A 10,929-nucleotide genomic window follows, 5' to 3' on the forward strand; every position below is an offset into this window, starting at 1 on the left:
GTAGTATAATAAGCAAGAAGATTGAAGAGTATGCGCCAAACCTCCGTCTAACCCGGACAGACCCCAAATATCCAGATTTTAGATCGTAATCTCATGAGAAGAAGAAAAAGAAGAAGAAGACAAAATGCCGAAAGAGAAGCATATGTACAAAAGAGAAGATCCAAGTCGATTGCGAGGGAGAAGGAGGAAGATCTATTGTCCGCCCAGGCGGCTCCAGGCGCTAATGACATCCAGGTCTACACTGTCCATGGTCTTGACACTGTTGCGGTATCTGTCTGCCTCGCTGCTGGTCTCGCTATCGCTGCCAGTGACGTTGAAGTTGGTCGTGCCATGGGTGCTGAACTCAGGAGTCATAGCCGAACTGCAAGTGCCGGCGAGGGAGGGAGAGTAGGTGCGGGCAGGAAGCGGCAAGAGATCGAGGGAAGAGAGCTCAAGGTCTGGTGCCAAACGATAGGGATCGGCTGTGTTTTCAAACGGGACAAGTTTATTTTGACTCGAGCTCGCGGATTTGGGTGGTTGTTGGAAGCAAAGAGCTTGCAGCTGTTCGGTAGGTGCCTCCAGCTCCGCCAGCATGTAAGAGTGAGGGGTTGACATATCGGATGACCTGTTGGTGCGTTTCTCGTCAAGGCTGAAGTAGTTCATGTCCTGTGTTTCGTGCACGATCCTGTTACTCGGAGGTGCAGGGAAAGCGGTGCCTTCAGGCGCATCAAGCATGAGACCAATACTCATGGCACTGCCTCTCGAGAAGGTCGATGAAGCGGTGCTTCTGATAACAGAGTTCTTGCGATCGTATTGAGAAGGTTGGCTGGACGAATCCTGTCTTCGAGATGGGTGACTGGATTGAGTCTGCATCTCGGCTCTCTTGCGACGCATCATCTCGAGCAAGGCCATCTCTTCCTGAGTGACAGCCATGACGTGAGACTGACCTGTAGTGGAGCCGCTGCTAGCACTTTGCATGCCAGTTGATGTGATGCTCGTCGCTCGTGTACGTCCCGGAGACGAGAAATGATAGGACTTTTGTTTCCGCAAAGGAGCAGGAACAGCGCTGACATCTGGATAGTTTTGGTACCGAGCAGGAAGAGGGGGTAGAGGAGTCCGATACGCGAGCTCCAGGTTGTCAGCGTGAATGATGGGAATAGAGCCAGACGTCATTGTTGTTTGCATGCTAAACGTCGACTGTCTCGTAGCAGTCGTCTTGTTCCAGCTCACAGAATCAGATGCAGGTCCGTTCATGGTGGTCGAATGGTCAGCCCATCTGGGTGGTGATGGAGGTTCGGATTGGTCGTCGTCTTCGTCGGAAGAGAGATTTAGCATGCTGCGTTCCTGGAGATTTTGGGTTTGCGAGTGTGCTTGGTGTACAGAGTTCTGGTAGTGGAAGTAATCTGGTGACGAGCCTTCACAGGTGGGCGTGACACGCGAGGTGGGGGCAACTCTTGATCTTCCAGGACCAAGTGCTGGATTGAATGCAGATTGGTGAATGGTTTCGGCAGGAGTAACGACTTCGGGCAGGTCGTCGTCGGATGAGTCCAGACCTTCAAACCAATGCTTGATTCCCTTTGGCGGCCTGCGCACATTGATCTTTGCATTCTCGGTAGCGTTGCGGTCAAAGGCAGTGGCCTGGGTGCGGTGGCTAGCGGTACCCGACGAGGCAGGTCGGACGGACGAGAGATCGCTGTCCTGGCGAGAGCGAGTCGAAACAGGTACGGGTGGGGGCGGTGGAAGAGGCAGAACTGCTGTGGATCCGTGGTTGGTTGAAGGCCTCGTCATCTTTTCCTTTCCCTTGTCCTTGTTCTTTGATTTGTGTCTCGAGAAGAGCCTGGAAAAATCGACTCTGTGGCTACGTTGGAGGGGTTGAGGGATGGGCGGAGGCACAGCAGCGTCGGTCATGATTGCATTTTTGCGCGAGGCGGAATACAGATCGGGCTGACTGGCGGCAGCGTGCAGGGTCGGACGGGGCCTTGCAGGCTGGGTGAGGAAGGGATCGGTGTGATTGCTGGGTAGGCGGTTGAATCTCGCCTTGTCAAACTCGGGCATGTTCTGGTAGGGCTCCATGTGCAACTTGGGCCAGATCTGGAGGGTTCCTGCGGCACCCATGGCTGAGTCGGGTGCTCGTTCGTTGGCCAGTGTGTATCCGATGCTGTCCTGGAAGCGGCGCTCGACGTTGTCAATGTCGTGGTCGTGGAAGGGGTACAGAGGCCGGGGAGGGCGCGCGGGCGCCGTGGACGCCATGTTGATTTATGAACAAGACGAAGACTCCCCCTGTAGGACTCCTTATCGATGGACCGGCCAACGGCTTTTCTGTCGTGCAGCGTCCTGGGTTGCGATACGCAACGGCCGACGACGTGCAAACTCTCAAGAGACGCGACTGTGGATGTCGACACTCGACAGGTTGGTGGAGCGCCAAGTTGAAGCCTCGTCCGGGGGTGCAAAAAGACTTGCGATCTTGCCGATTAGACGTCAGAGCCGGTACGCTATCATCAAATGGTGGATGCGTCAGGGGCGCGCCTGTTGGTGCTGACGGTCGCGCGTGCTCGCTATCAACGACAAAGAGGTCATGGGCGATGCACTCTTCTGCAGCCTGCAACTGCTCGCACAGTCAGACCGAGCCCGGAAATCAGGGAATCATGCGTGCCCCAATCTCTCTGCTCCCACATGTCGCAACTTCGCAACTCGCCATGTCGGCAGCTTGCTTAGCGTCCGCAGAAAGTCCACTCCGTGTCCCGACCTCTGTGGCTTTTTGGTCCGTCGCTCGCCAATCCGCTCGAGACTGGCCTCAACATCAGGGGCCGACTGTCTAGCGCGAGCCGCCGAACGACAAAGGATTCAATTCGTTCCTCATCGACAAACTTTCCACCTTGAAACGTGGGCATCCACAAAAGTTGTGGAATTTTGTCCTCCATCATCCTCCTCGTCCAACTTGTCGCGACTTACGGCCTGCATCCCCTAGTTTTTCTTTCATGCACAACACTTCCGGCAATGAACCATGACAAAACGTCGAACTGCTGATGCCCCGCCCATGTTTTGATCTGCTGCAAATCAATATCAATCTCCTCAGCGCACAGCCCGTGATCCTCTCTCGCGCAATCGCCTGTCTCAATCAATTAAATGATCAAATGTGCAAATTCTTGGCACGCCCCGCCGCTCTCATCTAAGTAGATATACATGTACCATGCATTCAAGATATGATTCGTGGTTCCTTTCGTGTCTCACTGGGCTTGTCTCTCATCAGAAGAATACTGTGTGTTTCCGACCTCCCCGTGTGCAAAGGTTTGTAACGCGGCTACCCATCGAAATGCACAATGTTCTCAAGGACCGGACCGAGTCCATCGAGATACAGTGTTCTTTAAAGCTCTCTTTGGATCCATATTTGATCTAAAAGTCACTGTGCCTTTCTATAGCAAGCATCGTGTTCTACACCTTGATAGGAGAGAGGAGCGTTTTAGCACACGAGGAGGGAGGCTCAGGCTTCGCTATACACGGTCATCGGAGCAGACTCAAAGTGTCACTGCTGTTCATTACACGCTACTTCAAGCCACATAGTTATCTATACCTTGCTTTCTGTATATGCTCGCCTTTTGTCCTCCGAGTCATGAACCCACGTAAGATGCTTCCGACACAAATTGTCCATGTGTTTGCTGCTCAAGCTAGAGCAAAGTCCCTGGCCCGCAACAATCTCTCGCGCGAGTCACAGCCGCGCTTATAAGTCGCCCTTGAATCGCTTCGACTTTATGCCTGATTTTTCCCTAGAAGGAAGAGCCTTGGTGTTGATGAAGAACCCGAATTTGGCCTCAGCCATCTTAGGCGTGGGCGTCCTGATTCTCAATGACCGACGGATTGGTGTTGCTTGCTCGTTCATACCAAGTTCTTCTGGCTGGCTGGTCATTGCTCTTTTCTTCGTTGCCGGAGTCATCTTCTTGCTCGCATTCACGGTCATGGCTCTCTTTCGCTCTGGCGAGACACTAAGAGTCTCTCTTCTGGGAGGTGCAAGCATCGGATATCTTGCCCTCAAAGCCTTCCTTACATCTGTAGCCGAGTCGTCCGACACTGCAACATCGGAAAACTACACAGTCAGTATCACTATCACGCTGACCAAGACACTCACACTCACATGATGTCCCACAACTTGGTATGGATCAAAGAGCCTTGCAAGAGAACTGATGTACTCCGGTGTGCTGACCACCTTCGGGAAGGTTATCGTGCCTGGCGAGTTTCGTGTGGAACGTCGCCCGCCCTGTTCCACAACAAGACCTCGTGAAACCAAAGACGTGACCAGGCTTGCGACCTTGTCAAACTGCATGTCTATAGGCGGGATCCTTGTCAGCACTCTATCAAGTTGGAGTTATTATTACATACCCAGCTTTCTACTCAAGTCCACTGCGCTGTCGACGTCTTTCAAGAGAAGCAGGTCCATTGCTCTCCGCTCCAAGGCCACCTCGCGAAGTCTTGCAAGAGTAGCTCTATCCACCATGCGGCCAAACAAACAGAGGTGACAAACGTGTTGCGGAGGTTGTCGATTGTCACCCTCTAGATAGCCTTGACAGATAGAGTGTTGTTGCACACTGCAAATACTGCACTGAATCTGCAACGAGAGTCAGCATGGTCCGCCAGAGGTGTCTACAAGCATACCATCTCTTCCGTCACGTCGTGAAGCTGGCAGCAGCAACTCGTGATGGACGCGTTCACAAATGTAATGTTAGGCTGTTTCTGAAGCTCGCAGGCCACACCCCACAGACGATATGCTGTTTCGCTAGTAAGAAAATTGTAGGCGTTCAGATGATCAGCCAACTCGTCATCAGCACCGTTCTCGTTCTGTATCTGGCTGGGGTTCAATCTGACTTGGGTCTCAATGTTGTCTTCGCGCTGTGAGCTAGGCATGAGCTGAGCAGTGGGTTAGCTCTAGAACAAGCCCTGGACAAAGCTCAACTTACCATGTTATCCAGCGAGCTCCTGCGCCGCATGTCTTCTTCAAGCTGCGATGCACTCGAGACGTTCGACCGTGTTGGTTGCTCCGGAAAGACAGGAGCTGTAGCCGTAGGATCTGAACGCGAGATTCTGTCTTTGTCATACGGAGTCTCACGCTGGGGTGTCTCTGGTATGTCCGAGGCGGCAGAGGTTGCTCTACGCTGAACAGGCGAGGATGCTCTAAATTGCAGGTGGTGAGGTTCGTCGGAGAGTGACGGCTTCCCGGTGGAAGACTGGCCTGCTTGATCATTCGCTGATTTGCGAGATCGAAGATCTTGAGAGATGCGTCGAGTGCTGGAATCCTCGTGCTTAAGCGATGCTATCCGGAGGGAAAGACTTGGAATGTGAGTAAACTACGAGTGCCCTCTTTCGACAGTAACTTACTCGTGATGATGTCCGCCGATGAGGCCCAAATCAGCTGCGTAGGGTTGCCAACCAGCAAATCCTTGTACAGATGGCTTAGATTGTGTTTCCACATAGCCCTTTGGCTCCCATCCGTCCTGCGTGTACAATATACTGGGCTGAATATAGCAGTCATCTTTGATCTCGAGTTAGCCAAACTGTTACAAAGATCTAGATCGAGAGGCTTCTCACCCGGCAACTGTGGTAGTTCTCCACATTGATCATACACCCTACGGAGCAGGCTGATGACGGAGCCATGAATGTCAAGGCTCGGATCATACACTTCCTCGTTCCCCAGACTAGCCTCAAGACTTTGCACCTCACGTTCGCCTCCAGCGGACTTATGGTACATGATGCGAAAAGACCAAAGTTCGAGAGAGTTTGACTCAACATCAGGATCGCCCATGAAAGGGATTCGTAGTGCATGTAGCGTTCCTCGATGCAATGCTTCAAATGCTGTGTTCTACCGAAATCAAGTTAGCATTGAAAACGCTCCGCGAACGTGTAACCTACGAGAGAATCGAGGAACTGGTCAACACGGACGCTTCGACCTCTTTTAAGCAGCGGAACATTCAAGCTCGTGGTATCGGACGATCTCGTCGAAGTGCTGGATGGTGAGGATGGCTGTGCTCGGCGAGGGTGTTCGTTGTTCATGAGACCTTTGAAGTCGTAGAGCTCGTCGTCTTCTGCAAATTCAACCGTATCGAAAGCCAGAGGAGGGAATATTCCTCTACGGTCGGTGCGTCAGGTCAGTCGGTTCGAAATGCTACTTGGGTTGATTCCCACCTTATGCGGAAAAGCATGCTAGCCTGAATTTCTGTCAGAGAGGTAGGCACACAATGAATTGGCAGCTGTACTGACCGAGGTATAGAGCATGACTTGAACTGTCTCGGTGCTCTGCTTCTGAGTCAACCTGGTCTTGGTAACCACTGCCTGGCGTTGAGTCATGGCCTGCGCCATGTTCGCGATTAGATTTTGACTGTGGGAATTGGAGATACGACGAAGGAAAAATCAAGGTGAGAGTCAGAGTTGCAGAGATCTTGGTGGGCGGGGTAGCAAGAACGAGACGGACAAAATCAGAAGGCACGTTGGCCGACAAGGCAGGTGCCATCCACGAAGCCGAAGGAGTTGCCCTCGATCTACAAGCACGACAAGGACAAGTCTCGTTTGAGGTGTCATAGCCTTTACCAGACACCTACTTCCACTCAAACTACTTGAAAGAAGGGTTCTTAGTCAGAAAGCCATACCAATTGAGATTGAGCAGGTGATACGCGCGGAGTCTGGGAGGCTACATTCTCAGTATTCAGGTAGAGGTCGTCCGCAAGCATCTGCGTTTACTTCTGTGTTGCACGTCATATTCACAAGATGATTTGAATTCTTGACGACACTAAGTAGACATGCGTGTTTAAAGCATCCTTCTATAAGAATCAGGAAGAGCGATGTTGCATGGTGTTACGGAAAGCTTCGGTTATTCGTGCCGATTGCGCAACTCGCGTACGGTAACTCTTCGGGCGCAGTGTAGCGAGATCCGTGCAGTTCAGACCTCATGGCGTCCGACAGCAGTGCTTCACTTTCACCTTCACTTCTTGTCTCGCTACAGAGAAACGCACCACTCACCAAGATGTTCACCTCGGAGAAAGCTCTGAGCTCCCTTCCATCGAGATATCGAATCTGCACGTTCAGCATCGAGATAGCTGGACTGTCGCTTCGCCATGCTCCTGTCGATGCATGAGAACCATGAAGCCAACCACAGTCACCATATAAGATACCTGGGATCCGTACGGCCCATCTCAATGCGAATTAATATTCACCCGTGAAATGAACCTAGGTAGGCTTCGAGGTTGTGCGGCAAGTCTGGTGTCTCTAGAAGCTGTGTTTCTGGCTCAAGCATATTTCATTTCTCGTCCTTTTCTACTTGTCAAGTGAAACAAAAGAAGAAAGGGTGTTGTGTTTATCGTCATCGTTGAATTCCGGCTCATCTTGAGCTTTTGACGCGTTCACTGCGCGACGACTTTCCACAGCGCGTCTTATCGATTGTCAAAGTTGATTCACACCATTCTCCTCGCACCAAAACCACCACAACTTGTCGAACGCAATTTTGCTTTCATTATCGAAGTCTAACAAAACTGTGTAAAAGTACATCCCTCTGATGTCGGCGGTCGTCCCGAAGCTTGCTAACATACAAATAGCATTCAACATGCCTCCATACACTGCCGGCTCGGCGCACCTCGATGCTCCAGAGTCGACCTCTGGCGTGGCTTCGGCCGCGAAGTCTGAAGAGGGTCGCGTCATTGACGCGACCACTATCATTCAGCGCCAGATCAACTTGGATGCCGAGGCCTCGTCTGACCAAACCTCTCTTCCCGGACCTTCAGTCCTTGACCCCTTCGTCGAGGGCTTCAACAAGCGCAGACGCGTTGTGCACGAGACAACTCTGCAGCGCCTACCCCAGCAGCCTAGCAGTCACACCGGTTTTGGTAGTGATTCTGTCAGAGCCTTGTTCAACTCTGAACCTTCTGTAGTCACAAGTGGTCAAGTTCAGCCCAACAGAAGCGCAAGCATGTCCGTGTCATCCATGGCCATGAGCGGCGGTCCTGGTTTCTCCCACGATCTTACCGGGTAAGAATGATGTTCGATCTGAAGACTGGGAACAACTTTCACTGACGGACTCCAAGCCTTTCTGACCCTCGCGAGTCTGTCCACCAGACCGGTCCTCTCAACGCACTGTCTGCTTCTTCCAGTGTCGCCAACAACACCGGCAAGCTTGCCGACTTCGATCATACCCAGACTCCTGGAAACATGTCCTGTGGCAGCAAGCTCTCAAGTATGCCGTTCGCTCCTCAGGCTACGGGCTTCATGATTCCTGGCCTCGGCGCTCTGTTCAAGCCTCTCGATCTTGCTAGCAGCAAGAAGGCTTCGGTCTCTCTTCCCTTCAAGACAAGTGCCTCTGTGCTTGAATCTCAGTCCCACAATGGTGGTATTGCCCCAGACGTCTCGGGTTTCACTCAGCAGACTGCCTCAGCCACTACCAACAATTCTGTTGCCCAGATGCAGCAAAATGCCGGTGGTGAAACTGCTCATCAGCACAATGCCTTCGACATGAGCCCATCCAAGCAAGACTCAAGCGTCATGGCTGCCGCCACTCAGGTCGAGAAGTCTGTGGCCCATGGTTCTGCCTCATCTGATACTCCCGTTACTCCCAAGAAATCGCAGGTCACCACCTCTCCTTCTGGTGCCATCAAGGAGTCAGACTATGTCCGCCCTTCTGGATCTCCTCATGTCTGGATCGAGAAGCAGACAGCTCGCACTTTCAAGCCTCTTCGTGCTCAGAACAACCACCGCTCTTTCGAAACCTTTAATGGAGCGCACTCAATTCTCAGCGGAATGAATCCCGACCACTACTGCATGCCCTACGGTGTAAGTTGACGTCCATGTACCTCTCCACAATTATGCAGCTAACCTTGTCAAAGTCGCAAGTGGTTGCTATCAAGTGCCCCAACCTTGACGACATTCTCATGTCTCACCAGACCGGATTCTGGGCCACCAACCAGAATGTCATGTCACGCATCATGGATCTTCACAACAGTCGTGAGGACCCATCCATGAAGACACTGTTCCTCTGGTCGATTCCCGGCAGGTTCGTTTGATTGCTTCTGATCATGTCTGCCATGATTGCTAACACTGCCCAGCAAGCATTTTTGCGGTCTTTCTGAGCTTCAGGCCTTCAACCCCAACATCAAGACCGATTTCTGGGACAAGGAGACTGGCAAGTGGACCAAACTTCAAGGCTCTATGATGATCCAATGGATCCACTGCAAGTTGGTCGCCTACGATGAGGTCATCCCACTCGTGGAGGGTAAGATCGACCAGGGATCCATCACTCAGATGTGGAACGGCATGTAGTAAGTTAATCCCTTCTACCTTCAGCTGTCCAATACTAACCGGTCGTCAGCTACACCGAAGCAACTGGTCGTGAAGTCGTCAAGGCCTATGTCGAGGCACCCCACGTCGAGAACCTGCTTGCCGCTCCTACCACAGAGTTCTTCCGTCGCGCTATGGAGAACAGCAAGATTGCCACAGTCCCTCCCATGGGCCCCAAATTCTTCGGTCGTGGCGGTAACCGCGGTCGTGGTACCTACAGATCCGGCCGCAGAGGAGCCTTCGAGAACGGCAAGCCTGACAGCAGAGCCCAGCCTGCATCGGTGCCAGGCTCAGCCTCTAAGCAGGAGCGTAACGAGTACAGTTCCAGTCTTCAGATCACCGCTACAGCGCCCGAGCACTTCCGCGACCGTGGCAAGCCTGAACTCAAGATGATGCCTGTCCTCCACTACGCCGATGGCACCATGACCACTGCACCAGACCTGAACGGAAATATTATTCCCGTCACTGACTGTGGAACTCTTACTGGCATGCAGACCTCTCGCGCCGAGAGATCCAACTCTCTGACTCAGGCTCAGGCCCAGAGCTCTCGTGCCGTAAGATCGAACTCTGTGGTTCAAGCTCAAAATGTCCACAGCGTTCAGGGCTCTCATGCCGAGCCCTTCAACTCGCTGGCTCAGATGCATGGTTCCCGCGTCGAAGAGTCCGACTCTCTGGCTCAAACCAAGAGCGGCTACACCTTGCAGAGCTCCAACCAGCCTCCTGTGCTGATCCCGTCTGCCACTGTTGGCACCAGCGTTGATGCCGGTGCGCCTATCATCCAGCACAAGTCTGGTTCAATCTTCAACGATGCCACCTACAGAAACTCTTTCGAGATGGCCGCTCCTCCTAAGCCTTCTACTGCTGCTCAGCATGCTTCTGCATCTAACGTGGCACACCACGGTTTCAGCACTCCTCGAACCATGCGCACCACCGACCGCTTTGTCAACAATGTCGATACCTGGTCGTACAGCAGCTCAACTCCCACTCAGGCCATTCAGCCCAAGACGCCTGTCAGCCAGTCACGCAGTTCGTATGAGCTGTCTACCAGCCCCTTGGACACTTCGTCCTACGGTAGATCCACTCCTCACGGCGTTCTCCTCGCCATCACGCCTAGCCGTATTGGTTCCCGCGGCAAGGCCACTACCTATGGCTTTGGCCAGGTCCCCGAGAAGCTTCGCACCCCTGACAGCAGTCCTTTGGCCGCCAGAATCCAGCTTGCTCAGCAGTCGGACACTCCTCGCTCAGCCTTCAGACTTGGTCAGGCTGATGAGGGCCAGGAAGAGAACAAGCTCAAGCCCAACTGGGTCTCGATGCTTGTCGACAACGAGTAAAAGTCTGTTTTTACTATTGTTCATCAGGCCACATTTTCTATGAATGAAAAGTCTAGAATACGCTACAGCCGAAGTGTTTTGTCAGACTGTCTATCGAAAAGGTCTTGTTTTTGCGGGATAATAAGGTGGTCATGATGATCATTCTTGTTGTGGCGGTGTTCTTGTGGTTTCTTTCGGACGAAGATGACTTGATTGAAGGTAGCTTCAAGAGATGGATTGATTGAAGAAAGACAGCTCCAAGTCGCTAGTGTCATGGGCAACCACAAAGCTCTTCGTACGTAAAGTCAATAATGATCGAATGCGTAGTACATTC

The 10,929-nt window shown here is 52.5% G+C and overlaps 3 protein-coding genes across 3 annotated transcripts; 1 reads left to right on the top strand and 2 right to left on the bottom strand.

Annotated features, from left to right (window-relative positions):
- Positions 1–192: 192 nt before the first annotated feature.
- On the bottom strand, positions 193–2,229 carry M436DRAFT_69130 (uncharacterized protein; the record flags this gene model as incomplete). The annotated part of the gene is made up of 1 exon (XM_013576812.1): positions 193–2,229. One exon carries the CDS (start codon positions 2,227–2,229, stop codon positions 193–195), a length of 2,037 nt encoding a protein of 678 aa, XP_013432266.1.
- A 1,468-nt stretch (positions 2,230–3,697) lies between these two features.
- M436DRAFT_69131 (uncharacterized protein) lies at positions 3,698–6,324 on the bottom strand (the record flags this gene model as incomplete). Its single annotated transcript, XM_013576813.1, has 9 exons — positions 3,698–4,060; positions 4,109–4,299; positions 4,354–4,579; positions 4,627–4,878; positions 4,929–5,256; positions 5,347–5,500; positions 5,557–5,827; positions 5,878–6,094; positions 6,203–6,324. 9 exons carry the CDS (start codon positions 6,322–6,324, stop codon positions 3,698–3,700), a joined length of 2,124 nt encoding a protein of 707 aa, XP_013432267.1.
- A 1,237-nt stretch (positions 6,325–7,561) lies between these two features.
- On the top strand, positions 7,562–10,616 carry M436DRAFT_59921 (uncharacterized protein; the record flags this gene model as incomplete). The annotated part of the gene is made up of 5 exons (XM_013576664.1): positions 7,562–7,983; positions 8,040–8,781; positions 8,820–9,001; positions 9,054–9,266; positions 9,317–10,616. The coding sequence occupies 5 exons, from the start codon at positions 7,562–7,564 to the stop codon at positions 10,614–10,616; spliced, it is 2,859 nt and encodes a 952-aa protein (XP_013432118.1).
- Between the last annotated feature and the right edge of the window lie 313 nt (positions 10,617–10,929).

The sequence above is a fragment of the Aureobasidium namibiae genome, assembly GCF_000721765.1.
Source record: "Aureobasidium namibiae CBS 147.97 unplaced genomic scaffold scaffold_1, whole genome shotgun sequence".
Lineage (NCBI taxonomy): Eukaryota > Fungi > Ascomycota > Dothideomycetes > Dothideales > Saccotheciaceae > Aureobasidium > Aureobasidium namibiae.